This window comes from Molothrus ater, chromosome 15, assembly GCF_012460135.2.
Source record: "Molothrus ater isolate BHLD 08-10-18 breed brown headed cowbird chromosome 15, BPBGC_Mater_1.1, whole genome shotgun sequence".
NCBI lineage: Eukaryota > Metazoa > Chordata > Aves > Passeriformes > Icteridae > Molothrus > Molothrus ater.
Window position 1 is genome coordinate 7534598 of NC_050492.2, and position 20348 is coordinate 7554945.

Below are 20348 nucleotides of genomic sequence, written 5' to 3' on the forward strand. Positions count from 1 at the left end.
CGGGGGCCGGCCGCGGGGCGGGGCGCGCAGGCGCGGTGCTGTTATTGTTCCGCGGTGCCGCCGCCTGGCCCGGGCTGCCGCGGCCGCCATCGCCATCGCCATGCCGGTGAGATGCGGGGGGAACGCGGGGTGTGGCACCTGGGGCTGTCCGGGCACTGCGCACCGCTGCCCGCCGCGCCCGGGGTTCTCAGAGCCCGTCGGCTCCGTGCCCATGTGCGCGCGGGAGACGCAGGGCGGGCGGTGCCTGTCAGGCCGAGCGGGCCGGGGGTGATGAGGGGCGGCGGCGGCACCTTGACAGCGGGGAGCGGCGGTCGGGCCGCCCCGGAGGGTCCCGTCCCATATCCCCGGGGCTCGTGGTGACACCCGCATCCCGCTCCCGGTTTTGGCTGGCGCCTCGTGTGCCGTCCCTCCCCCGCCCAAGTGGGGCTGAGCCGCTCTCTGCGTTCAGCAGGACGCAAAAGCCGCTGCTGAGGCCTGAGAGGAATCGGGGCAGGTGGCAGCTGCAGGGAGAGGCGCTTGGAAAGGGTTTGTTTCGGCTTGACAGCCAGTGTAGCTGCTCCAGGAGCGGTTAAACGCTCAGCTGCAGCACCTCTAGCCCACGGGAGTGTCTCTTAACTAGATTCATCAGTCGTGCTTCAAAATTTGTTTTGGTAACTACATGAAAGAAAATGAATGTGAGGTTTTATAATACAACATTCAGGTATTCTAAAGGATTAAACTTAAGCATGTATACTGAGGGTTGTAATTAAAATGAATTCCCTTCAGCCAGCACTCCCTGGTATCTGGTTCTGTGCTCTGTGGGGTTTGAGAGTGTATAGTAGGTGTTACTGAAAAAGAATTCATGACTGCACCGAATTCCAGCAAACTTCTTGCAGATTGCAAGGTGAAATTGATTCTTGAAAAAAATTCTTAGATGATGTTGAATGTGAAATGCTCAAGGTTTACTCATTCAATTTCCATGTTGGCCAACCAAAGAAGATCCCATTGCCTGAATAAGCGTGTTATTCTCTCAGCTTTAATTATAAACCAATCCTGGTTTTAAGTCCCCAAGTTTATGATCCTCTGGAGATGTAGCTGCCCACGCTGATTCAAGAGTATTTGTGCTTAAACACACAGCAGCTTTATAGTGGGAAATGGTAGGGCCTATTGGCTATTAGGAAGAAATTCTTCCCTGTGAGGGTGGTGAGACTGTGGCACAGGTTGTCCAGAGCAGCTGTGCTTGTCTCATCCCTGGAAGTGTTCAAGGCCAGGCTGGAGCAACCTGCTCCAGTGGAAGGTGTTTCTGCCCATGGCAGGGGTTGGAACTGGGTTTCTTGCACCCCAGACCTTTCTGTGATTCTGTGTTAGCACTAGTGTTCCAGGCTGTGTATTTTTGTTTAAATGATTACAGATTAACAAGCCAGAGAAGCCGGACAGGCCGGAGAGCTGTGACAATGTCAAGGTGGTTGTGCGCTGCCGGCCTCTCAATGACCGGGAGAAGGCCACGGGCTACAAAATGGCAGTGAACGTGGATGAGATGAGGGGAACCATCACTGTCCATAAAACAGACTCATCCAATGAGCCTCCTAAGACATTCACATTTGACACAGTGTTTGGACCAGAGAGTAAACAGCTGGATGTCTATAATTTAACAGCGAGACCTATTATAGATTCTGTCCTAGAGGGATACAATGGTAAGTCCCTTGTTTTAAGGGAAGGATCCCATCCTGTCTCTTATTCTTTGCCTTGTTAAAATTCTTGCTGATCTTGTGTAAGGGAGTTTCACCTTCTCGGGGGCTGTAGCCTGAGATCATTTCTGTTGTGGCCTCTAACTTAAAATAGCCTGAAGGCACTTGCTGTTCTGAGTGCTCCGTGGTTGTACCCACTGCTGTCATTAAGAGTGGTAGATGGGTGATGAAGGAGACTCCTCTGAGGTCAGTTAGCTGCATGTTGTCATCCTTTATCTTCTCTTTGCAAAAGATATGCACTTATGTCATTATCAGAATTCTCAGTGGCTTCTCACTGTACAATTCAGTCCCCAGTGGAACTGAAGTGTGCTAGCATTCCATGCTTTAGTCACTCTGCACTTTTAAAACAAGCTGACTTTTTATTAGACATCTTGCAGGCTGGATTAAGCAACAGATAGGTGCTGTTTGCCCAGCATTTCTGTTACTCCAGTCTTGTATTCCAACACCCACTGGAGTGGGTGGAAAATTTTAACTCCATGAAAATAGAGGTGTCTTGTGCTGTCAGGCTAGGAAGGGATTAAGTAAAACTGCAGTTAGAGTTTAGAGAAGACTCAACTTCTTAAAGTTTGTTCTTTTATCTTATTCTTCAGGTACTATTTTTGCATATGGGCAGACTGGAACAGGCAAAACCTTCACCATGGAAGGGGTCCGAGCAGTTCCTGAGCTCAGAGGCATCATTCCCAATTCCTTTGCCCATATATTTGGTCACATTGCCAAGGCAGAGGGGGATACAAGGTAAATGCCTTCCCTTGACTGCTTCTGTTTTTGTTTTTGATTTTTAATGTGAGTCCATGTGTAGCAGGAGCCTGACCTCGACAATGACAACAGAAATGGTACTTCTCCCAAGATGAAAGGCTCCCATGCGGGCAGTTCTTGAGGGGCAGCAGGACTGTGTTGGTATTTCAGTGTTTTCTCTGCACTCTGTGACTGTGTTTGTGGGACTTCAGCAAGTGTTTTGCTAAGTGAACTACCCAGCTGTTCATCTGCAGGTTTTTAGTTCGTGTCTCTTACCTGGAAATTTACAATGAGGAAGTGCGGGACCTGCTGGGAAAGGACCAGACACAGAGGTTAGAGGTGAGCCTCCTCTTCTGAATTTGCTGTTTGTTTTGAATCAGAGCAATATTCTGTTTTAAAGTTCAGAGAAGCACTTGCAGGGAAGTGGGAGGTTGGGCTCCTCAGCAGTCCCCTTTCCTTTGCTGTGCAATAGCTGGATGTTACTGCTGGCTTCTTTAAATCTTTCCCACTTGGTCAGTTGCACAAATTGGCTGTTCCACCTGAGGCACTTTCATACCTGCAGTTCTACCCCAAATGCCCCTCAGCATTCCTAAGAATTGGCGACTGGGATTTAAAATCATGTCTTTACAAAGGAAAACTGTAGCATATTGTCATGCATGAGTCTTCATTCCTTATCTCCTCTGAGTGTTTTATGTCCAAGCCAGAAAATGGAGGAGTAAACCACCATACTGTTACAGTATCACTAGAATTGCTGTGGGGGATCTCCTAGGGATGCTCAGTCTGAACTGTTTCTCTCTTAGGTGAAAGAGAGACCTGATGTGGGAGTTTATATCAAAGACCTTTCAGCTTATGTTGTAAACAATGCAGATGATATGGACAGAATCATGACTCTGGGCCACAAGAACCGTACGTAGCCTTGCTGTGGGCAGGTTTATAGCTCAGACAGACTAAAGATCTGGTTGCCAGACCACAGTAGGAGGTCCTAGTCCTGTTTCTGGGAATAGTGTTTGGCTGAACAGAACAAAAAGGGTATCTCCTCCCAAGCCCCTTTAGTGCAGGGCCAGGAAAAGAAGGCTGTGCTTCCCACAGTGGCCAGTGCCAGTGGGGATCAGCAAAGGGAGGATGCAATGAGGGCAGTCAGTGTTGTCAGAACTGCTTGTGTGTCTCTTGGTCCTTTTTCCACTTCAGTTCTGATCAGGATGAACATCAGCCCTGTTCTGTGAGTGGGAGGTAATTTATGTTCTGGAAGACTTCTTAGTTAAGCTCAGATTATTTACTGACTTAAAGTTCTGATGCCAGTTCCCTTTGGCATGGATTGCTGTGTTCTTATTTCCCAAAATACAACTGTTTTCAGGGATCTGCTATGAACACCTTAAGCTATTCATCTTTAATCAGATGAGGACAGTTGCTGGTTTTGGGAGTCTGTGGTTGGCTTAGAGCTGTAGCAGACTGCAGGACCTTCTACTAGTCCAGGCTGGAAGTGTACTGCAACTTCAGTGCCCAAGAACAGACTTTGCTGCTGAGTCTGAGCATCCCTCTGCCATCTTCTGAAGTACAGGGTTGGGTAAAGAGGTGGGATTGAGTCTCCTCAGAGAGCAGGAAGAGTTAGAAGATGTGATTAACTCTGAAGACAACACTGCTTTTTTCTCTGTTGAAAGGTTCTGTTGGTGCCACAAACATGAACGAGCACAGCTCTCGCTCGCACGCCATCTTCACGATCACCATCGAGTGCAGTGAGAAGGGCGTGGATGGCAACATGCACGTGCGCATGGGCAAGCTGCACCTCGTTGATCTTGCTGTGAGTAGGACCAGCCAGCTCTTTGGCAAGACACTTGGTTTGGGTTGCTGAGGTTTTTCCAGAGGGTTGTGACCATGTTGTTCATCACTTGCAGGTTTCTTCTCTCAGTGTCACACTTTGAACCAGTGTAATTGTTGTAATTGCTGGTAAAACATGGCTTTAGCCCAAGATTTACACTGAGGTACCTTTCCTTAGGGAGGATGCAGAAAAAGTGAGACTAAAGGCATTCAACTTATTTGAATGCATTTTAACTTATTTACATGATGTGTTATATAGGATGCTCTATGAAACTCTTTAAAATAATTGCAGTGTTGCTGTTTGCTCTTTCTCTGCTGGTAGGAAGGGCTGTAGTCGGCAGTTGGTAGCTCCAGCTGGCGTGCCTTTTAACTGCTGACTGACTTCTCTAACGTTTTTGTTCATGGGGAGGAGAATTTCCATTTTCCCAGCTGCATTGCTTTAAGCAATCCAGAATTTGCTGGCACTGAAAGCTTCTATTAAAGACTTGTTTGCCTTGTCTCTTTAACAATGTCTGTGATACTTAGCCAGGTTCTCTAATAATGGATGAAGTGGTTAGTGACATGACTGCTAGCAAGATTTCACCTGATCCTGTTTGGAGGGAGATGTATTAGAGGATCTGTTTTAACTCCTGCTTCATGATCCCTTTTGCAGGGTTCTGAAAGACAGACAAAAACTGGAGCCACAGGGCAGAGACTGAAGGAAGCCACTAAGATCAACCTCTCTCTCTCCACACTGGGCAATGTTATCTCTGCCCTGGTGGATGGCAAGAGCACCCACGTGCCCTACCGTAACTCCAAACTCACCCGGCTGCTGCAGGACTCCCTGGGGGGCAACTCCAAAACCATGATGGTGAGCTAAGAGATGCCCTTTCCAGTTCCAGCTATTGGGCTGCATTTTTGCAGGGATAGCATAGTGACTTGAACAGCCTGGCATTTACCTCACTAATCCTAAGCTGTTTGCAGCTTAGAGAACCTTCTGTGTGCATCTCTTTCTATCTTTTCTCTTTGCCTCTGTATGGATGAGGTTCTAAACACAGCACATGGGTACATACATGCATGAGATCAAACAGAACCTGTGCTTGGGTAGTCAAAAGTGGCATCAGTGTAGAAGCAGCAGGAAAGCTTGGGTGAGTGTAGCAGTGTGAGACTGTCAGAGCTGGGGTTGGGTTCCTGCACTCCTTGTGCTGGGCTCTGACACTGTCATCCACATGTTGCAGTGTGCAAACATTGGACCAGCAGACTACAACTATGATGAGACCATCAGCACACTCAGGTATGCAAACAGAGCCAAGAACATAAAGAACAAGGCCAGGATTAATGAGGATCCCAAGGATGCTATGCTCCGCCAGTTCCAAAAAGAAATTGAAGAGCTTAAGAAGAAACTGGAAGAAGGTGAGACTCTCCTTCCCCCTTGTGTTCCTCTCTGCACTATGCTTGTTCTGTTTGAATGGGAACATTCTTTGCTACTTTGCTACTTGAATATGTATCACATGAGGTTGGCTGCTGGTGCTTGTCAGTGTTATGGTTTTGTTTGCCCTGCTGGATGCCAGGAGAGGTGTCTAAGGCTGCTTGTGGGGGTCCAGCTTTCCCACTAGGTGGCACTTGGCACTAGGGTGAGTGGTGGCCTCCAGGCTGGGAGCAGTGTGCCCAGGTTTTCCTGGGTTTCCCTAGCAAGCACAACTGACATGGTACAGGGAATTAAACTGGACTGTAACAGTAGATCACTCTTCTCTGACTGGGGAGGAGGGATGCATTTATCAGCAGGAAAATTAAACTAAATTTTTGGGGCTGGAGCTGGTTTTCTAAACACTGTAGAGCAACAAGAAGCCTCTAAGCCATGTGACTTCATAGCCTCATGTCTCTTATTAATCCATCAATATGGAGTGACCCTGCTAGAGGTATGCTTGCTAAACAGTGACTACATGTCACAACATCTCTCTCCAGAGCTGGAGGTCTCACAGAACAACTGTAGCAGTAACTCCAGCATGATTTGCTGTTTGTTGTCTGCCCCATTCAGGAGAAGCAGGAAGTGGTCAGTAATGCTTCTTTCTTTTTCTTTCCTCTGAGATGGAAGTGTAAGGTGGAAGAGAAAGTACGGTAGAATCCTGCTAGGAAAACTTCATAGCTTCAGCTGTGCAAAGATGCTCTATTTTCCATAAAAAGTAGCCTCTTGAGTTTTAATACATACACACTGACATCACAGCATTCAGTGGCTTGTCTTGATTGTCCTTAAGTTTCCTGAGCCATGGCAAGCTGTCTGCTTCTGCAACAGTTAAGGACTTCAGCAAGTACTCATAAGCTGATGTCAGGCACTACTGTGTTTGGATAAATGCTGCTGTCAGAATAACAAGCTGATCCGAGGTAAAGGAAAGCTTTTGATAAAAGCACACTCTTTTCTTCTAGGGGAAGAGATCTCCGGTTCTGAAACCAGTGATTCTGAAGAAGAGGATGAAGATGGGGAGATTGGAGAGGAGAAGCGCAAGAAACGGCGGGGTAAGGCAGCAGAGAGTCCTGTCAGTGCCACCAGTGTCCTCTTGCCCACACGCTGCTGTTGGAAGTGTAGCCAGAGCCAGGCAGGGACAAGAGCAGTTGTGAGATGCCCTATGCCGCTGCAATTATCATGCCCCTCCTTGAAACGAAGGCCTTTGGTGCCGTGTGTGCAGAGGGACAGCTCCAGAGCTGTGTAGTCCCTGCTTCCACTCGGGTTAGCTGTTGTGTAGTCCCTGCTTCCACTCGGGTTAGCTGTGCTTGTTGTGACATCATCCCTGTGGTGGCTCCCTGGGTGCCGCGAGGTGGCTGCGTATGGCTTGTGGTGGTGTGGAACTTCCCCTGCTGACGGAGGTGGGAGGAAGAAGACACCAAAGATCATTTGTAGGCAGGTGTGGTTTTTATAGCCATGGGTATGATTGGAGGGGAATTCTGGCTGTGGTTTAGGCAAAGGATTCATCTGTCTTACAGATCTTCAGTAATTGACTCTACTGGTGTCCTATTTTATGTTGATAGAGGGAAAACTTGACCTTTGGGTGTCTTTGTGCTGACTGAAAAGCTTAATGGGAGCTGCACATGCTTCTTTTGGGAGCAGTCTGAAAATCCCATGGTGGAGTTTCCTTTGTCCCACATCAGTGTTAAACTGCTGTGTATAATCTAAACTCCAGGGAATGTTGCTGAACCTGGAACTGCAGGTCACTGTACCATGGGATGCTGTGGCTTCTTGGGAGCTTGCTCTTCTCCTAGAACCCTGCTGGTAATTCCTCAAGCCCACTGCTACATCCCAACTTCCAGCTTCTCTACTAAACTTATTTTGATATTCAAACTGCCTTCCTGTCCTGAAGCACCCACATCTGTTGAAAAAAAAATCCAATTAAAGCATTCCTACTTTTAGGTGTACTCTTTTCATTTTGGTGTCTGTCCAAGTAGTCATAAATTACTTTTGCCATGCCTTTGGTGATAGCTGTAACAAGTTCATTTTTCACCTTTTGGTTATTTCTAGAAGTGGAAAGCTTGACCACTGTCTCCAAATGTCCTGCCCAAATCTCCTCCCAAGAGGAGACCACCTTCAAAGTGCTGCTTGGAAGGAGCAGAGGGTGAATAACTCACTTATTCAACTCCCAGACAAGTTACTCTAGTTAAGTTCCCTAAGGGAGCTGCTTCACAGGAGTACACACTGACTGTCCCTGTGTAAGCTGATTCTGCCTTCCAGAGTGAGAAGTGCACATTGCCATGTGTGTAAGACTGGAAAGGATTCATGGTCACTGAATCCTCTGCTATGGCAGATATCCACAGCCTTCTCCACTATGATCTGGTGTTCTCTGCTGTTGTTGCTTGAAAAGGAAGCTGCCTTGGCATGTTGTTTTAAGCTGTAGTCTGATTAAGATGGGTTTTAACTGAAATGTCTTTCTGAGCATGCAGTTTTGTGCTGGGAAATGGTGGCTTTGCAAGCTGAGTCTGGGAGGGATCCTAGCAAGTGCTTCCTAATGGGAACCTGTGCTTTTTTGAACTAGGTTGCTGGCTCTTCTGGGTTTCTTTCCTTTAGAACTAACTTCCCATCTGCATGTTTCTTCCTCTCTGGGTTTTTCTGTGGGACGCATTTCTGTTTTCCAGGCAGTAGCAGCAGCAGTAGTTCAGACTCCACATGCTCTGTCATAGAGAAACCTCTGGATAAGTCCTTCACTAGTGAGTGGGAGCTCTTAAGTCCTTTAAGCTTTGGCCTTTCCATAATCTGCACACTCCATTTTGCAATGTTGCACTCTTCCCTGCTTTGTCTGTTGGAAAGATAAACCTCAAGCTGTAACTCTGCTAAAGCATGCCTTTCCTTTGCTGCTTCCATGCTTGAAACAGTTACTCAATGTGCACATTGTTAGTCAGATATGAGAGACAATAGGAAACAATGTAGTAGGCTGCTTGAGCAAGATTTAAAGGTAACTGAGAAATAATAGGTTAAAAAATTCCAGTTTGCAGTTTGTGTTAAATGCACCTTTTAAAATACAGGGGAAAAAATCTGAGCTAAATTTTGTATGGGAATTGCTACAATATGAATTCATAAAAAGGACTGCTAGATATGTATTCTATGTTATATTGGACTCTGCCTTCTCAAAATTAGTATTGGAGAGCAGTCAATCAGCATGAGACTTATACTAGCAAAGAAAATGTGACAATGCTTAGTTGATTTGCTTTCTTTTTGCAGATACTTTAAAAAAATATCCTTGGTGGTTGGGGTTTAAGGGCCCCATAATACTAAGCTCTTGATCTCTGTGGGACCTTAGTTCAGAGGAACAGGAGATCCAGATTTTGGTCTAATAGTAAGGAAACTCTGGGCTGCTCCTGGGCAGAGAGGTCACTGTGCCTGTAAAAACTTACAGTCAGCGAGGATTGAGGAAACAAATCACATCTTGGGACTTGGCTTGTGGGGACTTCACCTGGTGTTGTTTTTATTCTGGACAGAAGCACTCCACTCTTCTCCCTGTGTGGAGAGACCCTGGAAAGTATTACTGTGTAGTTCACTCACTTCTACACTGTTAGTGGAAAGCCTCAGCTCAGAGAAGGGTGGTAGCAGGGTTAGAGGGAACACAGCCCAGGGGATCCCTTGGTGGATCCTATGACTGTAGCCTGGGAATTCCAATTGCTTCAATCCTGCTCCTTTAAAGCTTGCTTGGAACCTGTTTTATTTGGATGAGGACAGTTAATAGCAAACTGCTGATGTGTCAGCAGGTGGATGAGTCCATCTCCTGCAGCTTTGGAGACAGCTCTGCAGGAAAAGTTGTGCTGGGCTTTTGGCATTTGGGATAAGTGTAGCTTTTTGTGGTTTGGGATATTAACTGTCCTCTAGTGTGACCCTTCTGCATGTGGTGTCTTTCATTATCCCTTTCCTATCCTGCCTTTTTTGTTGCACTTGCTTGAATAACCAAAAGTGGCTCTATACCTCTATGGAAGCACCAGTTACTGCAAATTAACCCACTAATCCCCTGTGTAATTAAATGGAGAAATCTTGTGTTGAGACTCCCTGTGTGCAACTGTCTTGTATCTTGCAAAGAATTGGCTTGGAAATCTTGGTTAAAACTTAGAACATGTATTCTGGATGCTAATATTTTACAGGTAATATAACAGAATTGGCTCTCTTGAGTGTGGGGAGCACTAAGTTTGTTAATTGAAGGAGAAATCCACCCCCTTTAACTGTTTCTTAGGTCATGATCCTTGCAGCTGGCTCCTAATGTTGTGGTTAGATCCAGCATTGCATTGAATGGGCAGAAGAATGCAAGAGTGAGCTGAAGAATATCCTGGATTTGCAAAGCACTCTGAAGCACAGACACATTCTCTGCTTTAGCATAACATGATGCATTAGTGTTTGCTCTAATAGAGGGGTTTTTAGTTATGATTCTCATATTTTCTACCTTAGAAACATGAATATAAAATTTGTTGTTTGTTCTGGTGCTGATGATCTTTGTCCAAAATGATCAAAGCAATAACATTTTCTCTCCTCCTCTTTTTATGTGTTTGCTGCCTCTCTGCGATTTGCTTTCTACTTCCTCTTAATGCAAGATCAAGCAGGTTGGTGTAATTGATTTTCACCTCCTTACATTTGCAAAGCTTGTAAAATGATCTTACAACTTGCTTCACTTCATCACCTTTTTCCCCTTAACTGAGAATATATAGGTCTATGTCCTAATAATAAGAAGCCTTTATCTGGCTTATCTCATATGATGAGCCCTGTATAGCACTTCCAGAAAGCTTCTTACTCAAAGACTAATTAGTGAGGGATTTTTGCACCACAGGCCCAGAAAGAAGTGCTTATTATCTGATTCTGAAGTGTAGCAGATGGCAATGATGATGTTTGCTGTAGTGGTGAAGTCCTTGCCTTGCAACAAAATTAATTAAAGCTCTTGTGCACATGAAGTACTATATATGCAGATGTGAAAATATGTTCATGCATGTTTACATATGCAGGACACTTTGCTGGAGTGTTTATGTGTATAATGTATATATGATTATAAACAAAATACATGTATATAAATGAAGCTGAGTATTGTGAAGACTGGAGGAGGAGAAGCCTTTTACTGAACAGCTTCCTTGACTGTGTTCTGACTGTGTGCTTTATGTCACTGTGAAAACACTCAGGTGGCAGTCAGTGGCTCCTGTTAGTTTCAAGTACAGCTGGATTCTACAGAGTAGGGTTTTTTCATGTCTAGAAAAGCAAAACAAGAAAATTATGAATTCACTTGTGAATAAATGGATATGTAGGTGTTGTGGATTTGAGGAAATGCATTCTTATTCGACATAACCCCCCAGGATCTCTATGTTCACCTGCCTTAGGCACTCCTGGGATTGCAATGAAAGTTGGCTCAAGACTTGCAGAGTGGCTTTCTAGAGCAGCAGCCTGACACTTTGTTTCAAATTTGGGGTGTTTGGGACCAAATCTTGAGGTCAGTAGGTTCAGTGAGTTGCTCTGGCCACTCCCTTTGTAGCCCTACAAGACATGGATCTGGTGTGCTGCTGTGGCAGTTCTGTTGTAAAGACACAGATCATTAAGCCAGATCCAACTTGGTATTTTCAAATCTGTGGGTAGTCACTGTTACATAGACCAAATATCATCAAGAAGTTTCTTTAGTTGACTGATTTTCATAGGGCTGTTCTGAATTTCTCTATCTCCATAACAGTGTTTTCTTAAAAATAGTTACATGTTCACTTTGGAATGGGTAAGCCTGTAAGGAGGGGAATGGTAGAGATGCTAATTTGAAATTTGAGTATGTAACTCTTGGCAGCTGAGCTCTTGTAGCTGTGGGTCCTGTGGCCTGACCTGCATTGTTAGAACATCAGGGTTTCCAGATTGGGCTTCTCTTCAGGCAGTGTTCCTTCTCCAGGTGTTCTTTGTATCTTTTATATTTTGGGGACATTAGGTTCCAGTGATAGTTACACAGCATTGCTGCTCAGTAGGAGCTGGTGACAACTGGCCAATGTTAAAATGAGGTTTGAAGGATTGAGCTTTGCCCATTTTGAAGCCGATACCTAATGAAATTTTGAATCTAAACTTGGAAAAAATGCTTTTTACATATGATACAGAGGTTTTTACTTTTCAGTGAAGAACTAACTTGTTTTCCCCATATCTTTCAAAGGCAAAAAGAAAGTTTCCCCTGATAAGATGGTAGAGATGCAAGCAAAGATTGAAGAGGAGAGAAAAGCTCTTGAAACTAAGCTTGATATGGAAGAAGAAGAAAGAAATAAAGCCAGAGCTGAACTGGAGAAGAGAGAAAAAGACTTGCTCAAAGCTCAGTGAGTACCATGCTCTGAGCAGTTTGTGTGGTTGTGTGGGTTGTTCCTTCCTTAATCATACAAATATCTGGAGATGCATGGTAGGGTGCCTGTCAAACTTTGCAGAAAGTGAACACCTTGCTATTGTCAAGGTGAAGAGCTTATTCTGCTTTGAGAGCATAGAGTATATGGGAAAGACAGACATTTATCCTTTTGCCACTTCTTTTCTTAACTTTACTTAGTTGTGCAAGATAGCCTAGAAACATAAATTAATCTCCCAAGAGCTGTGAGGAGCAGCAGTACTGCTCTGTAACAGGCCAGGTTTCCTGCAGCACAGTCACAAGCATGTCATTTGGGGTTAGGGGTGCTCTGTTCTGAAGCCAGAAAGCTGCTAAGGTCACACTGCCCCATGCAAATAGACTGCTCCAGCAGCAGCCAGCATTCCTGCTTTGCACTTCAGCAGCTGCCTTGATCTCTGTTCACTCCCCTCTATTTCAGCAGCTGCCTCTGGGCATTGCTGTGCTGGCAGGGCCCTTTTGGGCAGAGGGTGCCTTGAGTAGCCTGGGGATGTCACTGGGTGCTTGCAGCCCCTCATAGAGGTCACTTGCTGTGGGAGGCACTTCTCTGCTGACTTGGTTTTGCTTGAGAGAAAGTGGTGGGAGCTGGAGCTTGAGGAATTTGCTTTCACTTGCACTGCCTCACCCCCAGTTAAACCCTCAGCAGCAGGACAAGTTTTTCCAGCCCTGTCAGTGCTGTCTGGGCTATAAAACCAAGCTGGACCTGATGCCTGCTGAGCATGGCAGGACAGGAAGACTCACACCTACCTGTCTGTCTAGGCAAGAGCACCAGTCCCTGTTGGAGAAACTCTCTGCATTAGAGAAAAAGGTGATTGTGGGAGGAGTGGACTTGCTGGCAAAAGCAGAGGAGCAAGAGAAGCTTTTAGAAGAATCAAACATGGAACTGGAGGAGCGAAGGAAGAGAGCGGAGCAGCTTCGCAAGGAGCTCGAGGAGAAGGAGGTGGGCTTATCTGCTGTGGCTGTGACAGCAGCAATGGCAGGGCACACCAGGATAAGGTACCCAGGTGGGCTCTGCTCTGGAAGCGCTGCAGGAGCCACCCCTCCACAGGCCACGTATTGGCTGTGCAGCTCCTGCAGGTCTGAGCCAGCCTGCCTCAGCCAGGGCTCTGTGCTCTTGGCAAAAGCTTTGTTTGTTCAGGTAGAGTTTTTCCTCTTGTTCTCACTGTTGCAGAGAGTTTCTGTGATTGTTAATGTGTCTGTGTCTATGCTAAATGTTGTCCACAGCAAGAACGTTTGGATATTGAGGAGAAGTACACCAACCTCCAGGAGGAAGCACAGGGGAAAACCAAAAAACTGAAGAAAGTTTGGACCATGCTTATGGCTGCAAAGTCAGAGGTTAGTATCTAAAGTTCTCAGCCAGTGATCCTGGAGGCACTAGAGCTGGGAAGGGTAAGCCATCAGCTTTGTAATGCTGGAAAATGTGCTGTATGTTTAGAAATGTTTTTCTGTACTGTGCATTTCACTCACATAATTAAAAAATACTAAGTCTGGAGTTGGAGTTTCAGAACAGCATGCTGTAGAGCTTTTCCCCCGGCCAGGCTGAGAAGGGTTATGTGTGACACCTTAAGATATCAAGAGCTTCAAGGAAAACCACTGATTATTTCTGAAACAAAATGCAAGTTGCTTTTTGGCAGCCCCATGTCCTGCTTTGGTGCAGCCCAAAGGTTTCTCTGCTCTGAGCTGCCTGTCCTTTAGGACTGATGCCCTTGTTACCTCATCCTCAGTCACTGGATCAGTGTATCTTTGGCTGGTAGCTGGAGCTCCTGTTTCATAAAAAATGCATTTGGTTTTTGGGATCAGAGATTTTCCTTGAAACCTTGCCAGTGGTGCAACTTGTCTCATGCTCTTCATCTAGTCTTAACTGAATCAGCTTGGCAGAAGACCAGTTTTGGGTTTATGAAACTGAGAACTTAATGTTGTTTTCAGCCATCTCTGAGCTGAAATGTTTCAGACGATTTATTGTTCAGAGATATTCTGGTACTAATAACCAGAAATAGCTTTTGTTTTCCAAAAACCTCATACAGACAAAAGATGCTGTTACCATGTCTAAAGATAAGTCTGATGCCTCTCAAATGCCTGGTTTATTTTCAGATGGCAGATCTACAGCAAGAGCATCAGAGAGAGATTGAAGGGTTGCTGGAAAACATTCGGCAGCTGAGCAGGGAGCTTCGGCTTCAGATTCTCATCATCGACAACTTCATTCCTCAGGACTACCAGGTGAGGGCAAAGCACCTGAGCCTGGGGCAGGAGTTGTGCTGTGCTAATTTCAGTTCTCTTGCAGCATATTTTCCTAAAGGCTTATAAAAATAAGAAAACCACATTGACCACATAGTTAACTGGTATATTCATTCTGTGCCCATGCAGTGGGTCTGTTCAAAGTCTTTTGTTTTTCCACTAGCTTGAAGTTGTCCTTACTGATGTCTGATGTTAACACAAAGACTGGATTTTTAAATCTTTGATATTCTTTGTGACTCCACTATACAGAAAATTCACAATGAGCTTAAATATAATGCACACTATTTAATGGAAAAAGGAAAATTCTTTTTATAGTTTTCATTTATTCTGTATTACAGTGTTTGCTTACTGCTGTCTTGATGGTGTTGGCATAATGGAAATCCCATGCTTTAGGGGGCTCTCCAGTACATACAATCTGGGAGTGGTATTCTTCTCTTCTGTAGACTTCAGGGTATAAATGGGGGGGGGTTGCTCAGGATGTAGCTGTCCTGATAGGAACAACTTGTAAGGAATCAAGACTGTTCTCAAGCAGCTTGCCCAGGCCTTAGGATGTATGTTCTGGAAAGTGCACCTGGAGGGTAGATTGTGCAAGTCTAACACTTACTGTCCTGACTGCTTTGTAGGAAATGATTGAGAACTACGTTCACTGGAACGAGGACATAGGAGAGTGGCAGCTGGTAAGAGCGGTTGCCTGGCTTGTGTACAAGCTAATGTTAGTATGAGCTTCTGAGGGGTTTCACTGAGCCCAGGAAGAAGCTGATGAAGCTGTAGTCAGTTTCACTATGCACAGTGGACTTTACTAACAAACCTTTTTTTCTGCTTACAGAAATGTGTCGCATACACAGGAAACAATATGAGGAAACAGACGCCTGTCCTGGATAAAAAAGAGAAAGATGTGAGTGACTGTTGAATTAATTGAACTGTACAGGCCCAGGTCCTGCCTGAGATTGCTGCTCTGTATTTAGAGCCAAACTGTCCAATCTCAATTTTATTTTCTTTTGTAGATATGAGTCTTTGAGTATCATGAGAGCACCATTGATGAGTGTATAAAATTATTCTGATGACTTTGTCTTACGAGATTTTTCTGGTGTTTTTCTAGCCCTTTGAAGTGGACCTTTCCCATGTTTACTTAGCCTACACTGAGGAAAGCTTGAGGCAATCTCTGATGAAGCTGGAGAGGCCGAGGACTTCAAAAGGAAGATCCAGACCCAAGACAGGGAGAAGGTGAAGAACTCTGGGGTATTTATATGGAATGAGGGATTTACCCAAGGGAAGGCTGAAGTTTGTATATGCAAACTTACCACAAGTCTTCAAACATTTGCTTAATGAGAAGGCAAAGGACAAAATTTTTGCATGGTATAGTTCAGTGTTGCCACGTGTGACAGAACCAAGTCTCTTTACCACACTAAATCTTGTCCAGAAAGACTTGTCTAGGGATTTACTGGTGTTCTTTTGCTGCATTCTCCTCTTCCAGCTCCTTACTTTATTTTGCTGCATTTGGTGGTCCAGTTTAACCCAATCTGGCACAGTGCAAGTGCAAACACTGGTACCAATGGAGAGGAGAGGGCTGTTGGGGGAGATTTCAGCATAAGCTTTCTTGTGCTTTTTGTGTGGTTGGTTTTGCTTATGGAGAAGTCATGTCATGTCATGTAGTTCTGACTTTAAATGTGGCTGGTCCCTGTCTTTCCTAGACAGCATAATGATGTGTGTGTGGTGTTGTTTTTCCCTTTCCTTTCTGCTCTCCAAACAGAAAACGCTCGGCCAAGCCAGGAGCTGTCATTGACTCCCTGCTGCAGTAGTGTCACCTGGTCAGAATTCCTGTAAAAATCAGTGAGTGTATAAGGTTTGGCCAGAGTATGGAATTCAAGAGATGGCACAATTTGACATGGCTATAATTTTTTTATTTAAAAAAATGTATTTTTCCTTAGTTGCCTGTATATTGTATGTTATATTAACATAAAATTAAACTGGTATGTATGGTTGATGGTTGTGAAATTCCATGTATTAAATGTGTTGTGCAGGGAAACTTGTTGGTAATCCTTGTTGAAATGTATAGAAAATAGGGTTCTAGATGTGTGTTTAAGTGCTAGATGTGTTAGTTCAAAACAGTTAATGAAATTCTGAAATTAAGGCTGGTAAATCTGACTTATGCCCTGCTTTGCACATAACTGGCAGCTTTCACTGTTGTCCTCTGTTGCACTGATCTGTGTTTGAATGTAGTTGCTGCAAACCTTTAAGAGCATCAGATCTTTTTATTTAATATTCCTCACTGTGGCTGTTAATACACTGTGTTGTGTGTTGAATACACAGTCCTTTTCCCTTCTTGCTGTACAGAGAAAGTAGCTGGGTAGGAAGAACATAAACCACAAAAGTCTTAAGTCTTGAGATTTCTGAAAAGGGACCATGGGTGTCTAATAGTTCCTTTAATTTTATCAGTTTGTTTGTTTGTGATCTGCTGGCACTGTGGAGAATGAGACCTTGGATATTAAGGCAGAAGAGAGCTTTTTTCCTTCTTTTAAGGGGGTGTTACTTTGGCAGCTTTCTATGCTTCAGGGCTGGTATTTTTGTGAGTAGTTTTGTAATCTGAGCAGCTGAGATGCTTTAAGGAGGATGCTGTAATAACACCAGGACTTGGTGTCAGCCATGGGGCTGTGGCTCTATTTCCTCATCCCTGGCTACAAGGCACTGGGCCACTGCCCTACAGTGAGGATAAATTTGACTCTCCTTTAGTAAACCAGAAAGAATTGTCCAATTTTCCCAGAACAATATCCCCTGACCTAGCTGGTGCTGTGTTCCTGTGTATACTGTGTGCCTCTCTGGCTGTGCTCTGAGAGGAAAAAAAATTGGTCTCTGATAATAACCATTTATTTGTGATGGCTGCTCTTTTTATTTGATATTTATGCTGCTAATAGATACATATCACTTTAATATGTTGCTTTTGTGTCACAGAGAAAATGCTTCTCCTTCAGACTGTGTGTGTTTTATAACTCCTCTCATCAGCTGTGGGTGTCTCAGCAGCTCCTGTGCAGGGTGGAGGGATGAGCTGTGACCTCATCTTAGTTCCTGGAGGATTAAAAGCTGTGATTGCTCACAGGGGAAGTGGAGTCCTTCAGTGTTACAGAAAACAAGGCAGCTCCTCAGGTGTTTTGAGTCCTTGCTAACAGCCACATCTGCTTTTACCAGAATGTTCCTGTGAAGCACTTAAAGACATCAAATTCCCTTTCTTTTTGTCATGATGGTTATCTGGAGGTACCTTGGGGTCTGTGACAGGATCTATAATAGTGAAAATTGGTCTTGTAAGGACATTTTGCTCTGAAGGATATATTCAGTGCTATTCTAAACAAGTTGTGAGCTTTTTCCTGGTGTTTTAATGGTTTTTTTTTCAGGATCATGACCTGGAAGAACATGCTGCCCTCTCTACTGGGGGGAGTGTCACCTGAATTCATACAACATACAGATACAAACACTAGCATTTGTTTTTTCTAGCCTAGGGGTAAATACTCAGAAATTTTCTTGATTGAAGCTGTAGTTGGTTTTGCTTGTGAAGAGCTGACCTTATCTTAAATGTGCTTGACTAGTGTTGGATTATCTCTTATTACATACATACATACTTCTCATCAAAATATCCAGACTGAAAATGGCTTAAATGCTGCTTAAAGTCTTCCAGTTCTGAGTCCAAGCAGATAGATGCATAGCTGTGGCCTGTACTAGTTCTCAGAACCAGGGATAACTTCTGTTTCCTTTTTGTGTTCTATCTTGTGCTAACATTTATTGAATTATCTGGTTTTGCAGGAGTTAACCAGAACTGTGCTTTCAGAAATACCATTAAAAATCCTTTTACCTGACAGGTATCTGTCCCTCCAAGATACTGCTGTGAACCATGGCACTCCATTTAAAATATTGAAATATTTAAAATACTTCAGATGTAAAGGCATGTGATTTACAAATAACATAACAGTCCTGCTGCTGAAAGCCTTGGTACTCTGCATGTTTAAGTGAGCCTTGGAGCAGGGGTAAACAATAAGTAATTTCTTGCACACCTTTAATTGGCAGATTGGAGAAACTGGTTATCTCTTGTTGCAGAGGCTTGGAGGACAAATGATTTGCTCTGTAAGAGGATTTTAAATAAAGTGGAACACTTTCATGGTCGTGTGCCCTGTCAGTTGGGCTCACCTGTTAAGTTCTGGGAAGTTTCTTGTAAAACCAGGGAGTTTGGCTTGTGGATTTACCACATGGGGCCTCTCTATAGGCCTGCCCATCTGTGAATGTCTCATGGGCCCGTAGTGTGTTTTAATAAGGAAAGGATTTGATTTATATGGACTTTAAAGAGCTTAATACAGCCTTTCTTATTGTGGGTCAGTATGTGCTCTATGGCATTTATCAAAACTCATCTTGCATAACATACACTGTGTGTGCTCATCTTTGCATTTGCTAACAGAAGAGTCTCCTCATTCCAGAACATTGACCTTAACAATGAGATTTTTGCTTAATGTTGTGTAAATGAATTATTTAATATTTAACTTGTTCCTAATCCTTTAAGAGGAGGGGAAATGGTCCTTAGTGCCTTTTACTGACTACACTGTCTGCACATGTCCAGCTTTCACCTTTCTCCACAGTTCTGCTTAGCCAGGCCTGCATAGAGGGAAAAACTGCTACTTTGTATAATTTGTCTTTCTGTTTATTGTTTTTTTAACTGTTTATTTCTGACTATTTCTTGTTTTATTAAAGCTAATTCATTATACTGTATATATCAATATTGTGTCCCTGGAGCATGTTCATACCATGCAATAAAATTCTTGATTCCTAAATCCACCCTGTGTGCATGTTTTCCAAATAACATCATGCATAGCATATCTTTTTAACTCAGTTGTGTGAGGAAGGGTGGGTGAGGTGCCTCTGTAGCTCTGAGCTGTCCAGCATGCTGGAGAAGTGTTTGGGGTGTGTTGGAGCCTTGTTGCCAAGCCTCAGTGAAGTGGGGAGAGACCATCAGCCCTGGCTGCTCCCTTTGCAGCTCCAGCATGTCCTTTGGGGTTCCCAGCTTTCAGGAGCATGCCCCATTTGTGGCCTGGCTTCTCCCCTCTTGGGCTTTTCTTTCTGTTTAGACCTGTGTTCCTCATGTTAGCATGAGCTTAATGCCAGAGCAGGACAAATTGTTTGGCAATTCCTAGTCACACTATGTCAAAGACACATTTTATGAAAAATCCTTTCCTTAGGATTTTTTCTCCTGAGAAGCTGAGAGGCCTCAGAAACAAAATGTAACCAATGGTTATCTGCTGCTGTGGAATGCAACAGGTGGGTCTGTGATTGGTCCCATGTGGTTGTTTCTAATTAATGGCCAATCACAGCTGGCTCGGACTCTCTGGTCAGCCACAAGATTTTATTATCATTCCATTCTTTCTTTCCTTGCAAGCCTTCTGATGAAATCCTTTCTTCTATTCTTTTAGTATAGTTTTAATATATATATATCATAATAAATCAGCCTTCTGGAACATGGAGTCAGATCCTCATCTCTTCCCTCATCCTGGGACCCCTGTGAACATCACCACAACACTACCCTTGCTCCCTAAACTTGGAACTCTCTTAACTGTTGCCTTGTGTAATGTCCTATACAATGCCAGCACATTTAATCCAAAAATACATTTATTTAAAGAATTATTATACATAATCTTTGAAAAATAGGGTCATAGTTTAAAAAGCCAAAGTTTTTTCACTTCTGACTCTTAAACTCTTCTTGGAGGACATGGTGTAATTCCTTGAGGAAATTCTTCAGTGAGGTGGTGCTGCCTGGTGCCACAGGACATGGCTTCTGGAATGGGAAAAGGGCTGTTAAAAAGCTTGCTGGGGTGGGGTTGGGTTCTGCAGCTTGGCTTGGGCTCCTAAGGGTGGTGGGAGAGTAAAACAAAAACAGTGACCAAGGGAGAAGCCTGAGGACAGTGGCACTGCTGTGGGCAGTGCAAGGAGAACTGTGCCTCACCTTGTGCCTTGCTCTGCTCTCTGGGCCCAGGCTGAGCAAGTT

The 20348-nt window shown here is 44.3% G+C and overlaps 1 protein-coding gene across 3 annotated transcripts; it reads left to right on the top strand.

Moving 5' to 3' along the window:
* Positions 1-49: 49 nt before the first annotated feature.
* Positions 50-19144, top strand: KIF3A (kinesin family member 3A). Of its 3 annotated transcripts, XM_036391467.1 has the most exons (19): positions 50-106; positions 1391-1673; positions 2318-2462; positions 2717-2801; positions 3263-3368; positions 4121-4260; positions 4930-5127; positions 5495-5669; positions 6681-6770; positions 8379-8450; positions 10314-10322; positions 11885-12041; positions 12857-13037; positions 13322-13432; positions 14189-14314; positions 14956-15009; positions 15159-15227; positions 15432-15556; positions 16083-19144. In XM_036391467.1, exons 1-19 carry the CDS (start codon positions 101-103, stop codon positions 16129-16131), a joined length of 2181 nt encoding a protein of 726 aa, XP_036247360.1. In that variant the 5' UTR covers positions 50-100; the 3' UTR covers positions 16132-19144. The 3 variants fall into 3 exon arrangements, with proteins under 3 accessions (XP_036247360.1, XP_054372389.1, XP_054372390.1); XM_054516414.1 differs by lacking the exon at positions 10314-10322; XM_054516415.1 differs by lacking the exons at positions 8379-8450; positions 10314-10322.
* Positions 19145-20348: the final 1204 nt, after the last annotated feature.